This window comes from Corapipo altera, unplaced genomic scaffold (genome assembly GCF_003945725.1).
Source record: "Corapipo altera isolate COAL_440 unplaced genomic scaffold, ASM394572v1 169, whole genome shotgun sequence".
Lineage (NCBI taxonomy): Eukaryota > Metazoa > Chordata > Aves > Passeriformes > Pipridae > Corapipo > Corapipo altera.
The window spans coordinates 2,920,572-2,939,006 of record NW_020884946.1 but is presented as its reverse complement, the minus strand read 5'-3'; the positions used below and the strand labels follow the sequence as shown (position 1 = coordinate 2,939,006).

The 18,435-nt window shown below is 50.9% G+C and overlaps 2 protein-coding genes across 3 annotated transcripts in view; one reads left to right on the top strand and one right to left on the bottom strand.

Moving 5' to 3' along the window:
- The window catches only part of ATL1 (atlastin GTPase 1), a 29,859-nt gene extending 15,536 nt beyond the window's left edge, over positions 1 to 14,323 (top strand). Inside the window, exons 6-14 of one of the 2 annotated variants that reach the window (XM_027662511.1) lie at positions 398 to 454; positions 3,440 to 3,532; positions 4,603 to 4,741; positions 6,012 to 6,139; positions 6,733 to 6,789; positions 7,500 to 7,571; positions 8,864 to 9,295; positions 10,912 to 10,926; positions 13,565 to 14,323. In XM_027662511.1, the coding sequence (XP_027518312.1) occupies positions 398 to 454; positions 3,440 to 3,532; positions 4,603 to 4,741; positions 6,012 to 6,139; positions 6,733 to 6,789; positions 7,500 to 7,571; positions 8,864 to 9,295; positions 10,912 to 10,926; positions 13,565 to 13,672 (1,101 nt within the window). In that variant the 3' untranslated portion in view covers positions 13,673 to 14,323. The remainder of the gene's footprint in view (positions 1 to 397; positions 455 to 3,439; positions 3,533 to 4,602; positions 4,742 to 6,011; positions 6,140 to 6,732; positions 6,790 to 7,499; positions 7,572 to 8,863; positions 9,296 to 10,911; positions 10,927 to 13,564) is intronic. The other variant, XM_027662512.1, reaches the window with a different exon arrangement.
- A 259-nt stretch (positions 14,324 to 14,582) lies between these two features.
- The window catches only part of SAV1 (salvador family WW domain containing protein 1), a 12,996-nt gene continuing 9,143 nt past the window's right edge, over positions 14,583 to 18,435 (bottom strand). Inside the window, exons 3-5 of the mRNA XM_027662513.1 lie at positions 17,818 to 18,088; positions 16,794 to 16,937; positions 14,583 to 15,834 (exon numbers count right to left, since the gene is read on the bottom strand). Coding sequence (XP_027518314.1) covers positions 15,636 to 15,834; positions 16,794 to 16,937; positions 17,818 to 18,088 — 614 coding nt within the window. The 3' untranslated portion in view covers positions 14,583 to 15,635. The remainder of the gene's footprint in view (positions 15,835 to 16,793; positions 16,938 to 17,817; positions 18,089 to 18,435) is intronic.

Sequence of the window (18,435 nt, the reverse complement as noted above, 5' to 3'; positions counted from 1 at the left end):
CACATGGAGCTGTTAGGCCTGGATCGTAAATGTCCCTTACTCATTCACAGAATCATAAAATTCCCTGAGCTGGAAGGGATCACAAGGATCATCAAGTCCATTTCCTGGCCTTGCCCAGGACACCCCAACAATCCCACCCTGTCCCTGAGAGCATTGTCCAAACCCTCCTGGAGCTCTGGCAGCCTTGGGGCTGTGCCCACTGCCCTGGGGAGCCTGGGCAGTGCCCAACCACCCTCTGGGGGAAGAACCTTTCCCTGAGATCCAACCTGACCCTGCCCTGGCACAGCTCCAGCTGCTCCCTCAGGTCCTGTCCCTGCTCACACAGAGCAGAGCTCGGTGCTGTTCCCGTGTATCCCACAGCCCAGCTGACTGTCCTGTTCTTTCCTTCTCCTTCCAGCTTTTCACCGAGTATGGCCGGCTGGCCATGGAGGAGACATTCCAGAAGCCTTTCCAGGTGAGTCCCGGCCAGTTCTCTTGTCCCTGAGCCCGTTGGCTTCACCACGAGGTGTCACTGCAGGATGGGAGGAGATGGGATTGCCCTGGGATGGGCTCAGCTGCTCCAAGGAAAGGCTTCGTGCTTCACTGCCCCCAGAGAGGCTTCCAAATACTTCCAACATCCCTTTCTTTCCTTCCTGAACCTTTGCCTTCCCAAGAGCTCTGCCCTGTCCTGCCAGGCTTGGAGAGCAGTTGGTTTTCCTGCAGGTTTGTCACACTCTGTACTTTGGAGACTCTGCCCAGCTTTTGCCAGGGAATCCCCTGCTCCTGGCAAAATGAAAGGACAAAGATTAGCAGAGCTGCGGGAAGGCTCAGTTTAAGTGGGGTTTTAGCTTCAAATAAGGGACATCTGTTCACCCTGCTGCTTCCCAACCTGTGAAAAGCTGCTGTTCAAAAAAGGAGAGCTTTGGGCATCCACAGTAGGTGAGAGGGTAGTTGGATGGGGGTTTGTGAACTTCCCAAAGTGGAAAATAGCAGAGAACAAAACATGCTGCAAAAATTCAGAGTGATTGGGAATGGGTTACAGCTATTTTACATTTGCTTTCCAACATAAAAAGAGAATTGTTGTCCTGGAAGGACTGAGGGGTTTATAGTCTGTCTGTGGTCAGGAAGTGGAAGTGAAATTAAAAGGTTAAAAAATATGACAAACGGACAAAATTGAGATCTTGGGAGAATTTTAAGGGTCTGTTGGATGCTGGCATGGGCAGATGACTGATAAAGGATGTGAAAACTACCAGTAAAAATACAGGACTTGTAGTAGCAAGAGCTTGAAGAAGGTTGTAATATGGTAGAGCAGAAAGCCAGACATTAAATAAATATCCCTGCTCCTTATTTAAAAACTGTGGGGATAATGCAGCCAAATATTCCAGTGAAAGTGAGATACTTCCTACTCCATCAGTAAAAAGGAGGCTGTAAGGGGAAACTTAAATATGCTTAAATCATTAGGGCTGGATAATAGGCTCTGATTTTACCAAAGACTTTAATTGCTGTCAAGTCACACAGTTGGTGGATGGTGAGTCTTGTCAAACAATCCCATTATCAATTTTTAAAAGGCACGAGCTTGGTTGATAAAGGTAACTCTCACCATGTTATATCTCCTTCTCTAAGCCTTATCTCCCCAAGATGCTGATTAAAAGCAAATGAAGTCAGCATTGTCTGGTTTAGTCCATTGTTAATGGATTAAAAACTCATTAACTGATAGATGCCAGAGCGTGCTGAACTAATTTTAATAGGGAATGATCATCCTTCAGAAGTGTTTCCTCAGGGTCCCCCCAGGCTCTCTCTGGTTCAGTGTCATCTTCAGTAATGATCTGGGGGGAAATATCAAGCAACTGCTTGTGGATGTGACAAAATCTGGTCGAAGGATTGATGGTGATGTGGCCAGGTGAGCTCTGGAGATCTCCTGTCCACATCCCAGTGTGGGCTTGTTCCTCCAAAACATGTTTTTAAAGACAGATGAGGTTTTTTGATTAGGAAGCAGGAAAAATGAGGGTGAGGAGGCCCTGGCATAAGTTGCCCAGAGAAGCTGTGGCTGCCCCTGGATCCCTGGAAGTGTTCAAGGCCAGGTTGGAGCATCCTGGGCTAGTGGAAGGTGTCCCTGCCCATGGCAGGCGGTGGGACTGGATGAACTTCTAGTTCCCTTCCCACCCAAACCACTCTGTGATTCCGTGATTCTCCAAGTGTGATGGTTAAAAAACTGCAGTTTCACTGATCCTGCTGGAAGGGAAGTGAGGCTTGGCAGTGGAAAATCAACATTTTCCTTCAGCTCCCTGCTCTCCACGGTGTGTCCTCGCCCCGAGGAGCCCTCACCAGACACCAGCCCTGACTGTGGTGCCTTCACAAAGGGGTGCCTGTTGCTCTGCTTGGCAAACACAGCCCATCTGGAACAACTTTACTTGAGGAAAAAAACTAATAATTCCCAATTCAAGGCGGGCACAATGTGTTTGTGGAAAAGTCCTAAACATGGACACATCTCTTAAGCATCTCATGGGCTTCAAAAGAACAGCGTGTCCCCAACCAGCTCACTGGGTGCAGTGGTTAGAAAAGGCCAACTCACTGTTCTCTCCTTTTTTTTTATTTTTTTTTATTTTAACCTTTTCTGATGTTTTATGGAAGAGAAATAAAGAGCAGAAATATTTCCCCTCCCTTCACTGGATTTTTGTTCTAAACATAGACGAATTTTAGGGAAATTCCAATGAAATGGATTCCACTTGCTGACCTGCTTCTTCGTGTGCATGAGAGGAGCCCTGGCAGCCCTGCCAGACCCTCCTGGACTTCCCCCTCCAAACCCTTTATTTCTTACATGGGATGTTGATCCCTTGCACAGACGAGGCACTGGAGACCTGATTTCTTCTGAAAATATTTCATTTAAAGATTCAAAGTTGACCCTTCTGGTATTTATTTATTTCTTGCCCAGGAACTTTGAATGCCTCAATAAAGATTACAAAAGCCAGTGATTTCTTATTCACCCTCATTCCTCTGCATCTGCTTCTCATTAAAAGTCTGTCTGGAAGGCTGCCCAGTGAAAAAGGCTGAAAAAAAAAAAGAGCCTGTAAAATTCCCATAGGATGGAACTAAATGTGGCTGGAATTAGGGAGCTCGCTGCCTTTTGTCCTGGTTACCAACAATCTCTTCCCCTGTTGTGCAGCTGAAATGATTGATGATGTTCTCCCCGCCAGGGAGTCAAACTGGTGCAGCAGTTTGGGGTGTGCTGCCCCCCTTTTCTTGTCTGCATGGTCTCAGTGCCATGATGGGGTGGCAGGAAAGACAGGAGATGCTGCTGGAGCTGGGAAAAGACTCAGGGCAAGGTTTTGTTGTGGCATAAAATGGGCGTGAAGGTGCTGGTGGGGTTCAGCCACCGCAGTGGACTCCAAGCAGCAGCTCACTGTGGCTTGGTGGGTGCTGTATAACTCTGACCCCACTGTTCTCTGGCTCTGTTTTCCAGTCCCTCATATTCCTGGTTCGTGACTGGAGCTTCCCATATGAATTTTCCTATGGATCTGATGGTGGTGCAAGATTTTTGGAGAAGCGGCTGAAGGTACATTCTGTCTGCTCTGGGTTCCAGGCCAGGTTGGATGGGGCTTGGAGAAACCTGGGCTAGTGGAAGGTGTCCCTGCCCATGGCAGGGGGTTGGAACTAAATGGTCTTTAAGATCCCTTCTAACCCAAAGCATTCCACAAATCTGGAATCTGCCATCACTGGGTGTCAGGAGTGAACTGCAGTGCTGGTTATGGTCACGTGCAGCCAGTGCCTTAAAAATCACAGGAGAGGCATTTTGGGAGGATGAATTTCCTTGCCATGTTCCTTCTGCCCAAGCCCAGCTCCCTGGAACTCTCTTTCTGGGAGAGGCAATGGATTCCCAAGAGACCAGGACTGATGTTTTAGTAATAGGTAGTTTTACACTAAAATTGATGGGCAAGGGGCCCCAGTGGGATTAATCGGGAATTGCATGGGTGATCTGGGAGTGGAGAGACCTAATTAAAGGCAAGACAAGAAAGGCCCTGGTGGGAAATCCCAAATGTTTTTGTATTCCAGTCATACACAGACATGCACATTTTCTAAAGGATAATAACATGCCCCAGGCCCTGTGGTCAGAGATACACCAGTTCCTTGGTCTCTGGAGGAGCCTTGTCTTTGTCCTGGTGCAGTAAATCCCTAAGGCATGTACTTCTGTGTTGCTTTTTCCTGCTCTAAGCAGCCAGCAGTGTGGAGTATCCCATGCTCCTGCCAGCACTGCTGGCCCAGCATTATCCCAGTATTCCCATCAGAAGAAAAATCCCTCTCCCCAAACTGGGGGAAGCGAAGGGGCAGCACCGATCTCTTTGTGGTGACCAAGGGCCTGAGGGAACAGCTGGAGCTGTGCCAGGCGAGGGTCAGGTTGGACCTCAGGAATAGGTTCTTCCCCCAGAGGGTGGTTGGGCCCTGGAACAGCCTCCCCAGGGAAAGGGTAATGACTTCAAACCTGCCAGAGCTCAAGGAATGCTTGGACAACGCTCTCAGGGACAGGGTGGGATTGTTGGGGTATCTGGGCAGGGCCAGGACTTGTACTCCCTGATCCTTGTGGTCCCTTCCAACTCAGGATATTCTGTGACTTATTCTCTCTGGCAGGTGTCAGGAAATCAGCACGAGGAGCTGCAGAACGTCAGGAAGCACATCCATTCCTGCTTCACCAAAATCTCCTGCTTCCTCTTACCTCACCCGGGCCTCAAAGTCGCCACCAACCCGAATTTCGATGGGAAACTGAAAGGTACGAAGGCAAAGCTCTGCTTTTTAGGCTGATACAGCTTAGATGCTCTATCAGAGTGTCCTGCTTATTCGTGAAACCTCTATAAGTATTTTCCATGAAAAAACCTCTGGGAGAGGAGTTGTATCCTTCTCCTAGTTATGTACACACACCCATCTGCTTCTTCCCAGTCCAGCAAGACAGACATGGGAGGCAAAAAGGTGTGGGAGGCTGAAAAGATCTGAGTGCTGCTGGCAATACCCACTGTAAGGACACTGACAGGCAAACTGGGAAGGGCAGGGATGAGGCTGGAAGTTTGTGGATGTGGTGTTAAGCCTGCAGTTAATTCCTGTGCCTCACCAGGCTCAGAGTGGTGCAGCCTGGTGCTCGTGGAGGGTGGAAGGCCGGTTCCACCAGACCTTGAAAAGCTTTCCAGGGAATATTTAATCCTCCTGACTTATCTGATCAGTGGTTTCCCTCCAGGGCACACTTAGTTCAACAGGTTAAAAAAAAAGAAGGAAGGAAAAAAGAGAGAATTCTCCACCCCGAAAGGAGCCACATGCTGTGGGTATTTTTAGGTATTTTGTTGTGAGGTGCTCACCAGCGTGGCTGGTTCCAGGCTGCTGCAATCTCAGCAATAGAGTGGCCCATTAGCCACTCCAAATAAATCAGCAGACAGCTGCAGATGATAGTTCTTCCCTGCTTTTATCTGGCTAGTGCTCAGACTTGTTCTCCTGGCAAACTCCATGCTGAGCAGTGGGAGGGACAGTGAGGCAGCAGGAGGGAGATGTGCTGCTGGAAAAGGAGCTGATCTCTGTAGTTCCCCCTTAATTTCAGGTGCTGAGTAGGATTAACAAGTGGTTTGTGCAGACAGGGGTTGTCAGCAGCTTCTTGACACAGTTTTCTTGTCCCCTCAGAGCTGTGCTCAGCTTTCTGTGCTCTGGTGGAGGGAATGTGGGAGATCTTCTCTGCTCTCCTTATCTTCCAAATGTCTGGCTGTTGCACTGTTTTTTCTGTCTTCAGTCCCATATAGTTTAATTTAAATGGCAGCACCAGCAATCCCACCAGTGCCTGAGAGCTTTTTCCAAATGCTCCTCGAGCTCTGTCAGGCTTGGGCATGTAACCATTCCCTGGGGAGCTGTTCTGGTGCCCAACCACCCTCAGGGGGAAGAACCTTCTAGTGGAAGGTGTCCCTGCCCATGGCTGGGGATTGGAATGAGATTGTCTTTAAGGCCTCTTCCAACCCAAACCATTCTGTGATTCTCTGATGCCATTTTTGGGTTTTTTTTTCCAGAAATAGACGACGAGTTCATCAAGAACTTGAAGATTTTTATTCCTTGGCTTCTTAGTCCCCAGAGCCTGGATGTTAAGGAGATCAATGGAAACCATATCACCTGTCGAGGCCTTGTGGAGTATTTTAAGGTATTGGCCTATTAAGAGAACATGGGTTTATTCACCTGTAGCCTTTTGCTCTAATTAAAGGGGAAAACAGGAGCAGGCAGGGCTGCCCTGATAGTCCTGACTCACTGCAGCAGAGGGCAAACACCTCATGGGCCTGTATCTGACCTCACAGTGAGCCCAAAATCTGGGAGGAGCTGTTTTCCTCCCCTGGAGAATCGAGGACTAGAGGGGGGTGAGCTGAGGGCTGTATTCCCATTGCCTTTGGAAAGAGCTTATTTTTGTTGTCATGACTACTGGGACATTTCCATGGGAAACATTGGTGAGTAATTCTCACCACCTGCTCTCCAGGGCTACCTGCCTCTGGCTCCTTCTCCCTCAGGGAAGGACAGAGGTAGGTGCAAATCCAGTGGGAAGGTGACTGGAGCCTGGAGTCACTGACCCAGGCCACAGTGGGTCAACCTCGAGCCACATTACATCGCATTTTCTCACCAAAACCACCTCGTGCCAGTAACATCCTCCTCCTTTAGATCCTGTCACAGCTGTGTCTGGAGCTGGGTGGGGGTGGTTGGTGTTGCTCATGTGTGCTGCATTCCTTGTGATTTCCTGTTTTCCAGGCATACATAAAGATCTACCAAGGGGAAGAGCTGCCACACCCCAAGTCAATGCTGCAGGTACGTGAGTGGGAGCTGGTGGGAATCCATGCACTGGAATTGCCATTAATTCCCAGAGTTGTCCAGCTAGTGCAGCACACTGGGTGTTCTGTGACTGCATTCCAAAAGCCTTAACGTAACAACCCAAGGAGCAGCGTTTTGGGAAGCATTTGGCAGTCACGGGGCCTGACGTGGCTTGGGAATTGCCCCTTGGATGGGCTGTGGGGAATTGCTGGCTGCACAGCTCGGCTGGAATGATCCCCCACAGGTGAATAGGGGATCCATGGGGCCACACAGGGAGGTGACAGGGCTCTGCATGTGGGCAGTGGCTCCTGGGCTGCTGCTCCACTCCCGGAGCCAGCCGGCATTCCGGCATTCCGGAGGGTGCAGCTGGGGCTGTTTACATATGGCTGAGCCTTTTATCTCTTTCCTTGCTGTTTCCCACAGCCAAAGCCAAAGATTTCGTTGCTCTGGCTTGGAGGGAGGGAATCCTCTCTTCATGCAGGCTTTTGGATGTGTAAATAGGGGATGATCTTATTTGGGATTGGTTGGAGGCTGGGAGAGCACACTTGGCTAAGCAAGGGAGCTCCTGAATTCCGGGTGTCCACACGTGTGTCCTGGCTGTGAACACATGTGGACCATGAGTATCCAGAGAGCTACTTCCTGCTGTTCCACTGCTTAACCCTGTCCTTCTGCACCTTAATTTTGTGTCCCTTTTTCCCTTCTTACAGGCCACAGCAGAAGCCAACAACTTAGCAGCAGTTGCCACTGCCAAAGACACCTACAGCAAGAAGATGGAAGAGGTGGGTGGTGTTGAGCATGTCTGTTCATGGTGCTCCTGTCACTCCTGCATGGGATCCTGGAATGGTTTGGGATGGAAGGGGCCTTAAAGTTCATCTTGGTCCAACACCCCTGCCACGGGCAAGGACAACTCCCACTGGACCAGGTTGCTTCAAACCCCTTCCAGCCTGGCCTGGGATACACTCCCAGGGATGGGGCAGCCACAGCTTCTCTGGGCAACCTGGGCCAGGGCCTCCCCACCCTCCCAGCCAGGAATTCCTTCCCAATATCCCATCTAACCCTGCCCTCTGGCAGTGGGAAGCCATTCCTGGTTGTCCTGTCCCTCCATCCCTTGTCCCAAGTCCTTCTCCAGCTCTCCTGGAGCCCCTTTAGGCACTGGAAGGGGCTCTCAGGTCTCCCTGGAACCTTCTCTTCTCCAGGTGAACAGCCCCAACTCTACCCTCGTGGGGAAACCTCCCTGCTTGGTTTCCTGGTAGAAAATGTCCTTCATGGATTTGGCCAGGTGTCAAGGTTTCAGGGAGGGTCTGTACTATATTCCTGGTGGAAAAAGGCTCTTTCTCCCAGAGAAAGAGGACAGCAAAGCCTGATATCATGGCAGGACAGGGGAGGGTGAGTGACATGTGGTCACTGCTTCATCCCATGGCAGCTCTCTGCAGACCATGTGGCCTCTGCTGAGCTTCCATTCTCTTCCCAGCGTTCCCCAAAAATGAGATGGAGTGGGGTGGTCACCTGTGCCATGGCTGGTGCTAATTAGGGGATAAAGTCATTATAAACTTTTCCCCAGTGCCCTGCTCTGTCAGCCCAACCCTCAGCTCTGCTGAGGGGCTGGGTGTGATGTTTTAAGGTGGAGCTCAGACCCCAGGCTGTCTCCAGCAGCTTCCAGGCCCCCACTCTGTTCATCCATAGTATCCCAGGATTATATCACAGAACACTGGAAATCGCTGCCGGTTGGCAGGAAAAAAATGTGGAGCTGCATGGCCAAACTGCACCTTAAAAAGAATATATCCATACTCTGATGCAGAAGGAAAATGCTTCCAAATAGGGTTTTCCATCTCTAGAAAATGCTGGGATTCAGGGTCAGTGTCGGGAAGCTACGAGAGAACTGAGCAGGGAGCTGTGGGGTGGGGCAGCAGCCGTCTGTTTAACCGGGTGGGCAGCCCAGTCGTGGAGCAATTCCTGCAGGATCCAGTGGTCCTGTAGAGCCCCAATCCCTGCGTTTTGCACGCCTGTGGGGTGCTGCCGTTCCAGGGGTGTGACGTTCCAGGTGCCATCCCAGTGCCTTTCCCAAACGCAGGTGTGCGGGGGGGACAAACCCTTCCTGGCGCCCAGCGACCTGCAGAGCAAACACGCGGAGCTGCGGGAGGAGGCGGTGCGGCTGTTCCGGGCCGTGAAGAAGATGGGAGGGGAGGAGTTCAGCCGGAGGTACCTGCAGCAGCTGGAGGGGGAGATCGACGAGCTCTACATCCAGTACATCAAGCACAACGACAGCAAGAACATCTTCCACGCCGCCCGCACCCCGGCCACGCTCTTCGTCGTCATCTTCATCACCTACGTCATCGCCGGCGTCACCGGCTTCGTGGGCCTGGACATCATTGCCAGTCTGTGCAACATGATCATGGGCTTGACACTTATCACACTCTGTACCTGGGCTTATATCAGATACTCTGGGGAGTACAGAGAACTGGGAGCAGTAATAGACCAAGTGGCCGCAGCCTTGTGGGACCAGGTAGGATAAAAGAGCTTTTGGTTTAAACAGAAAAACACCCCCACCCTGCTGAGTTCTGGAGGGGATTTGCCTCCCTGTTGAGATGGTTTGGGATTTTAGGGTTGTTAGAGCCAGCAGATCCAGCTGCTCGTGCTGTGATCTGTGCCCTGGTTTAAGTTTTAACCCACTCCTTAGACCTTCCAGGTGGGGAAAGGAGGGATGGAGGAATTGCTTTCAGTGCAGTTTGTGGAGTTTGCTGCAAGGTGAGGTGTCTTAGGGATGTCACAGCCCTGTGTTAGAGCAGGGTGAACAGCAAGGCTGGAGCTGCATCCCTGAGGAAAACAAGCTGTGTAGATCCAGGCTGGGCATGAGAAAACTCAAAGCAAGCTCTTTTGTTTTGGCTCTTTTTTTTTTCCCCCCCACTTTTCTTTTCCCCCTCCCAAAATGTGAGTTTGTGGAGCCTCAGACCTTGTGGGAATGGGGCAGCTCTGCCATGGATCCCACTGGGATCCTCAGAGCCGGTGTGTGTGCTTGTCCTGTGCGTGTCTGTGTCAAAAAGGAAGATCCATCTCCCTCCCCTGGTTCAGGGCAGGGATTTTGGCTCTCCTGGGTCTGCTGGAGGTCAAGGCCAGGTTTTGCCTCTGCCTATTTTGGCACCAGGCCTTGCTTTCCTGTTACAGCCCTTCCCTCTTCCCACTGCAGAGCTGGTGAAAGCCCAGGCCCTGCATGCTCCACTGACCCCCTCTGCCCATCCAGGGGTGCAATCCATGTTCCCAGAGAGCTGGAAAGCTGCACTGGCCTCCTGCTCTTCCATGGCAGAGCCGGGTGAGCTCATCCCTCAGAAGCCACCAAGGGTTTGATTCCTGGCAGGAAGGGCCATTCTCCAGACCTTTACCTGCTCCTTCCCTGCTTTTCATCCACCAGCAAAGTTTCCATGGAGAGCAAGCATGTTTCCCTGCTTCCCTGTGCCGCTGGAGCTGAACATGCAGCTTGGGGAGAAAAAAATGGAAGCATTTACTGATCAGTTCCTTCATTCCAGAGCTGGGTAGTGGCAGCACATCACCCGTGTCCCAGGTGGATTCATCCTGGCTTCCCTGTTGCCAGCAGCCTGAGCACCCCCAGTAACCCCCACTCCAGTGGCTCTTTGCTCAGGGACACTTCCCAGCTGCCTTTGGGATTTGCTGGAATATTCAAGCCCAGCGTTTGCCCATCCCAGTGCAGGCAGCAGTGGGAGTTCAGTAAGAGCAGCACGCAGCAGGAAGTTGCTGCCCACTTACAAAATGCCCAGCTGGGGGAAAATAAAGAGGTTAAAGTGCCTGGAGCTGCTCCATGGCTCCTGCTGGCCCCCATGGCTTTCCAACCAGAGGGAAAGTTCTCTGGAGCAGGAGCTGTGCAGGCGGGTGGTGCCGGGCTGGGCAGTGGGACTCTGCCCACCACGAGCCACAGGGCTGCCCCAGGGGGATTCCAGGCACTCATGGCTCCATCCCATGGAAGTGGGACTGGATACAGGAGGGATGGACAGACTGGTGAGGGGTCCTGCCTGTTTGGGATGAGCTCCATGTGCTCCCATGGACACGTGTGATACACAGAGATGTTTCTCTCTCTTTCTGTCTCCCCCTTCCCAATGCCTCTCCCAGGGAAGCACAAATGAGGTAAGTGGCTCTTTGTTCTCCGCATGTTCCCTCGGGCCAGCTGGGCCCTGGGATCCCGGGAAAAGCCTCTTGGACCCGGCTGCACGTTTGGGCTTGTGGAGGATTGGGATTGTGAGGGCTCTGGGCAGCAGCTCTGGTTGTTCCCTTTGATACCAATGACTGGGGAAGGGTGTTGCTGTGGGAAGTGCTGGGAGCCAAGTGGGGGAGAGATGTGGGCAGGGAGTGTGCTGATGTGATGGGGATTTTCATCTCCCATCAGTTCTGTTTGGGGATTTTCCAGTTGTGCTGAGAGGTCAAACCCAAACCCAGTTTGTTTTGGAGCACCAACTGTGCAGGTGCCTCTGCCCCCCTCAGGTGAGACCCCAGCTCTGGGACGCTGTCATGGTTTGAGGGGAGGCTGTGGAGATGCTCCAAGGGCTGGAGACCCTCTGGAGAGCTGAGGGTGTTCACCTGGAGAAGAGAAGGCTCCAGGGAGACCTGAGAGCCCCTTCCAGGGCCTAAAGGGGCTCCAAGAGAGCTGGAGAGGGATTGGGGACAAGGGATGGAGGGACAGGACACAGGGAATGGCTTCCCACTGCCAGAGGGCAGGGAAAGATGGGATATTGGGAAGGAATTCCTGGCTGGGAGGGTGGGGAGGCCCTGGCACAGGTTGCCCAGAGAAGCTGTGGCTGCCCCTGGATCCCTGGAAGTGTCCAAGGCCGGGTTGGATGGGGCTTGGAGCAACCTGAGCTAGTGGGAGGTGTCCCTGCCCATGGCAGGGGGTAGCACTGGATGGGCTTTAAGGTCCCTTCTAATCCAAACCCTTCTGTGATTCCATGATTTATGGACACAGCCACAGCAGCCCCTCCTGGGCCAGGCTCCTTCCAGCTCCCCTTGCCTGGCAGTGCAGGATCCCAATGCCCAGCTCTTTGCCAGGCCAGGGCTGAGGGCCTGGCTGGAACCTTGTTCAGGCAGAACCTTGTCAGCACCTGATTAACCCAAGACAGATTTCCCACTAATCTGCATTTACTGCTCACGTACCTTAATCCAGGATTGCAGCCAAGTGGCTCCCCAGTGAGGCTGTGACAGGACAGCTCCATCTTTTGAGCTGTCACCAAAGCCTGCCAGCTCCATCTGTCAGTGCCAGCACACTTTGGAGCCACTGAGTTACGTGTGGAATCCCTCGAAAAGAAAACACAGCAGTTAAAAATCAGCCCATTCCTCCCCTCCCAGCCAGGGCAGCTGTTTGGTACCTCGCTGATACCAAGCCAGCAAGAGGCAGAACAGGGGCTTTGCTGTTGATGAGCTCTTGGACAAACCCTGCTAAGAAAAAATCAGCGCTGAGACACTGGTTTGGCATCAAAAAAAACCCAAAAAATAACCGAAAATGCTGCAAGGTCACTTATGGGTTTGGAGGTGAATTTTCAAGACACACAGAGAAGTCTCCTCCACCAGTCCTCTCTGTTCCCAGACAATCCTGAAACACCACTTCTGTTCCCTTGTGGGCCCTTTTGGGATGGGTTCAGCATCACCTTGGACATCCCTGGATTTTTCTCATCCCCCACCTTTTTCCTCCTTGCTGCAGCTTCAGCCTCCTTCATCCACACCCTGAGCACATGAGGAGCACCCTGTCAGTGTGAGGGTTCCTGCCTGTCAGGTGCCTCTTCCCAGCCCCTTCCAGAACTAATCCTGGCTCGCCAACAGTTCCCAGCAGGAGCTGCTGGGATTTGGGTTGTGTTTTTTTTAACTCCCCCGATGACAATTTCATTTAAAATGGGAATGTCAGAGCCATGACAAGTCCTCTTCAGCCAGACCTGTGTCTTGGCATCTCCTGTGCCTTTTGTTCTGGGATAAAGGTGAGGGATAAAGGGGGATGGTTGGATGGGGGAATTACTTGCCTTTCACCATCCCATGGCCGCTCTGGTTCAGCACCGCAGCCACTCCTGAGTGTCCTGACCCTGGAGTCACTCCAGGACTAGTGGAAAATGGTAAAATCAGAAGGAAAAAATTGGCAACATCAGCAGAAAAACGATCAGGACAATGACCTGTCACCGCCTGTGGCCCTGGGTGTGATGCAGTTACGTTTCTGCCCGGTGGGGAAAGCAAGCGCTGAGGCTGCAGGAATTTAACTCGTAGGGAAAAACAACCCCCGGGTGTCTCTTCCTCGTCGTCCGAATTATTGATTGAATACAGCTCAGAAGGGGTGAGATGTTTGAAAAATTGGAACTGTAGAATCACAGAATTCCTTGAGTTGGAAGGGACCCACAGGGATAACCCAGTCCCACTCCTGGCCCTGCACAGGACACCCCAACAATCCCACCCTGTCCTGAGAGCGTTGTCCAAACCCTCCTGGAGCTCTGGCAGCCTTGGGGCCGTGCCCACTGCCCTGGGGAGCCTGGGCAGTGCCCAACCACCCTCTGGGGGAAGAACCTTTCCCTGAGATCCAGCCTGACCCTGCCCTGACACAGCTCCAACTGTTCCCTCGGGCCCTCGCTCCACGAGCTGGGGATCTCTGTGTGTCGGACGCTTGTCGCGATCGTGTCGGTGCACGGAACAAACACGGGCTGTGGTGGGCCGGGATGTGCCGCTGCAGAACAAGCGTGGGCTTGGGAACAGGGTTGGGAATGGGGTTGTAAGTGAGCTGTGTGTCTCTCCCCAGGCCTTGTACAAACTGTACAGCGCGGCCGCGACCCACAGACACCTGTACCACCACGCCTTCCCCGCCCAGCGCGCCGAGCCCGACGGCCCCGACAGGAAGAAGGTGTAAATCCCAGCACGTTCCCTACCGATGCATGATGGAGGTGGTGCCGCCGTCTCCTCCTCGGATCCAAGCCCTCACCCTCGTTGTCCACCCCAGACGCCGCGGGGAGCACCGGTGCCGCTCGGGTGCCGGGAGGTGCCGGCACGGCGGTGTCCGTCTGTCCGTCTGTCCAGCACAGCCGCAGCCGAGCGCTTTGGGCTGTCCCAGCCGGCGACTCCCAGCTCATCTTCAAAGCCTTATTTCCCCCTTCTTAATTAGTTCCCACTGAGGGAAACAGTCATTTACGTGATACTGCAACTAAAAGAGGCCGAAGCTTATCCAAAAGCCAATTTATTTCAGGTACTTGAACGAGTTATAACGTGTAACCACTTTTTTTTTTTCCCTTCAATTAACTAGTTAATGACATAAACATAATTAAAGGTGTATTAACTTGCTTTATCAGACACTGTAAGGGCACTTCTGCTGTGGAATGTTAACGATGTGTGGGGAACGGGGGCCGTTTCTGTTTGTCTGCACAAAGTGTCACTTTGTAGCTGTGTTGGAGGAAGTTTCACTGTATTTCTGTACATATTTATCCATGATAGTGCATAGGACGTGTGGTACAGTTCTATTCTTTTATTGTCAGGACTATTAAAGTTTGCTTTTGGTTCCTAAGAAGTTGGTTCGACAGGGAAACGTTATTTACTAGCAAAAAAAAAGAAGTTCTTGACCCCTCCTCCTCTGGGGTTTTTGACATTTCTGGTTTCATTTTGGCTCTCACAGTTGGTGTTTTGTGGGTAATTTACCCACTGACAGGCCCAGAACACGGTGCCATCACTGCAACTGGAGCATCCCAAACCCACGTGGCTTTTACTTCTTGTAAGAGCAGTTTACTTGATGTTCCAGAAGGCCCAAAAATCAGTCCCAGGACCCTTCGTTCGTCGAACAAAATGATTTTTATTGAATGAATAGGATTTACAAGAAATGTACTTTTTTTGTCTGCAGTGTTTATTGCACTGAAAAGAATCCATAAATAACATTTCAGGACAATTCATGAACCAGATGGAAATACTGGAGAGGGTAAGTGGACAATTAAAAAATTTCCCCAAGTGAGGAGCTTTAATACAAGACAAAAGCTCGTTAAAAAAGAACAGTAATTGCTGTTACATCCCTGATTTTCCCCGTGGGGTGGCACAGTGACAATGCCATTGCCTTCCCACCAGAGTGGGTCAGATTTTTGTGAAATGCAGTTTAGCCAGGATTTAAAAAACTCTCCTTAGAGATCTTGGTCTTTAGGAAGGTCCCAAGTGTTCCCCCTCTGAGTGAAAACAAGTAGTAAAATCTGAAGTAAAAAATAAGGCAACTCAGGCTCGGATCTGATGGGAGAAATCAGCTCCTGAACAGGAACAGGGTTGGTGTTCTGTACATTAAAGCTGTAAACAAAGAGCAGAGCTCTCTCAGGAGAGGGACCCCAAATCCTGAGGGAAATACACCCTGAACGAGTCATTTGGATTTGGACAAGGTCTGGAAGCCGGAACATTTCACACACAGTTGCATCTATTGCCCTTAAAAAATATATAAGTCAGCTTTTAATACTGCAGCTGACTGGGAGGAGAGAGACTGGGATCAGGGCTCTGATCAAACTCCACGCTGGTTTTCAGGATAACAAACTACTCCTTTGCATGGAGAGAAGGGGAAGGAAGGAAAAAAAAAAAAAAAAAAGGATTACCAAACAATCTCCATTTTTATAAACAACACATAATACATGTAGAAAAATACTCAAGGGGATAATAATAACAAAGGTGCAACGTCAACAAAAATAAGCTGCCTTTTTGACAAAAGCACTTTTTTTTTTTTTTCTTTTCAGAGTTTTGAGTGTGGAGGGGAAAAAAAAAAACAACAAAAACCAACAACCACCAACCGAACAACCCCTTTTTTTTTTTTTTTTTAAAGCTGTTGAGTGTCCTCAGAGAGAGTCTGTGGGGAGGGGTCAATAGTTCTTGCCGTGCTGGGCGTACCACTGCTGGCGCTGCTGGCGGTGCTCCAGCTCGGTGAGCAGCGCCTGCCGGAACGCCTCGTACAGCTTCACGATCCGCTCCAGCTCCTTCATGAACAGCAGCTTCAGCATCCCCTGGTACGTGTCCAGGTCCGCCAGCTGGAACAGCTCCCACTTCAGGATGTGGTCGTACCTGGGGGGGGGAAAGGAAAAAAAGGGTTTGGATGTGGCAAATCTGTGGGTTTGGGGGGTTTTTTTGGGGGGCTGACGGCAAAAAGGGAGTTGGGTCGGAAAGCGGGTCAGAAGAAAGTTGGCACGATCCCTTAAATCACACCAAGACTCCAGAAATACTGGAGATCCCTTGAACTGATCAGAATAAAACAACTGAGAAAAATACAGAGGGTGAGAGAGCTGGGGGGTTCACCTGGAGAAGAGAAGGCTCCAGGGAGAGCTGAGAGCCCCTTGCAGGGCCTAAAGGGGCTCCAGGAGAGCTGGAGAGGGACTGGGGACAAGGGATGGAGGGACAGGACACAGGGAATGGCTTCAAACTGCCAGAGGGCAGGGATAGATGGGATATTGGGAAGGAATTGTTGGCTGTGAGGGTGGTGAGGCCCTGGCACAGGTTGCCCAGAGAAGCTGTGGCTGCCCCTGGATCCCTGGAAGTGTCCAAGGCCAGGTTGGATGGGGCTTGGAACAACCTGGGCTAGTGGAAGGTGTCCCTGCCCATGGCAGAGGGTGGGACTGGCTGATCTTTAATGTCCCTTCCAACCCAAATCGTTCTGTTATTCCATGATTCCATGATTTAAAACTCTTAAAAGTGAAGGAAAAGTAGCATTTTTTTAAAAAGGAGTAAGACAGGCAGGAGGAAGTTACACCCTGAAGATGTTTCACATATTTTCTAAGCACGTGGTGCCGCTCTCACAAAGATAAACTGAAAGTAAGTCCCACCCTCCACCCTCTGAGCTGCAAGAAGTGCTGTGATGACCTCAAGTAAGGCCTGAAACAAAGCAAATGTGAGAAACATTTCGGTACAACTCCCTCATGTGCTGCGAGCAACAAAATCAGACAGGAGCACGAGTTCTGCTTTACACGGAAATTCTTTAAAGCGTGAGCTGCAGAAGGAAAAAAAAAAAAAAAAAGGCAAAATCTCACTTGACAGGAGCCCTGGCGTAGACCTGGAGCCAGTCTGGGATCTCAGCAGTGTGGTAGGGGTTGGCAGGGACCAGCAGGGGTTGGCTCCGCTCCGCCGGCTGCGGCTGGTAGGACACGGGGGGCGGCTGGTCGTAACGGGGGACGCTGGGAGAGGACACAGGGAAAGCTGTGAGCTCCAAAGGGTACCTGACACACTGACAGCATTGACTTCTGGATTGATTGTGCCATTTACACACAGATTAATGTGTGCAAAGGCTGGTGGTGCAGCCACAGCAGGGGCGTGTTGCCCCGGCAGGTCTGCGCTGAGCCGTTGCTGTTTCGGTGTTTCGCTGCAGTCGCAGGGTGAAATTCCCCTCACACCCACTCACCAGAGCACAGAAAAAGCATTAGATCATGTTCTAAAACATTAAAGAAGCATTGATTCAGCCAAAGAATCCACCACTTAATATGTCAGAACAAATGTAGTCAGGCAGCAGCTGATGAGTTATTCCATATAAAGACATCCTCCTATATTTCTCACACATTCATATACAATATTTATCAGATATTTATCTTTTGTGCCACATGTTAAAAAACTTTCTCTTCCTGGGTACCAGCAAAACAGACTGAGTGGCAGGAATTCACTGTTAGGTTTGGGTTATATTACCTTTATTTTACCTGGAAAATACAAGTAGCTAAAATACCAATTTTCATTCTAGACAAGACTCAATTCACGTTTCAGATCTTCAGCCGTCTCTGTGAGCATCAGATCGAGTTTCTTTCCAGTCTAAACAGTTCAATTCTGCTCCCAGCAGCTTTGCTGTTTTACTGACAGCTGCAGAGCTGCTTTGTTGGAGTGACTGAGGAGCAATATCCTGTTCCTAAACTTGTGACAGAAGCACGAGACAAAACCCCGACGATTACACCTCCTCCTAAAGATCTCGGTGTGCTAAAAATAAGGGTTTGTCTCAACGTGCCAAACCCAGTTCCACTTTCACTGGATTAAGGGAAATGCAAGCACGGAGGAGGAGGTTGTCTGCCTCACCTGGGAGCACAGGGATGTTTGTACTGAGCTCTTTTGTTGATGTGATCCACGTAGTAGACCCCGAATTCCGCGGACTCCACGCGCTCCCAGCCCGGCGGGAGCCCCTCCCGCTCCAAAGGGTGGCTCCAGTGAGTGGTGTTGGTGTTGTGATCTATGTAGTATTTCCTTCCTCTGATAGTCCAGTCCACTGACCAGCCAGGAGGAAGAGGTAAATCTTCAGAACTATGATTTGTTAAGTTTCCTAGAGATGTAGCAGCAACTCTCCCGATGCCTGAAAAAAAAAATGGGAGGATCAGGGTTTAGTTAAAGCTTCCCAGAAACGATCATTTCTGTCAACACACTGTTACAGCTGCACCACTGGGCTACAAAAACCCCTCTTTCTCTAGTTACACCCAGAAATTACAACTATCCAGGAAAATCACCGAACCCCAACAGTGTTTTTTAGGTGAGCCAGTGAAGAACAGCAACAGGATCAGGGAAAACGAGAGAGGAGGGACGTGAAGGGCTGACAGGAATCAGTAGGTGATTAAATTCCCACCTCTTCCCTGGAATCAGTAGGTGATTAAATTCCCACCTCTTCCCTGGAATCAGTAGGTGATTAAATTCCCACCTCTTCCC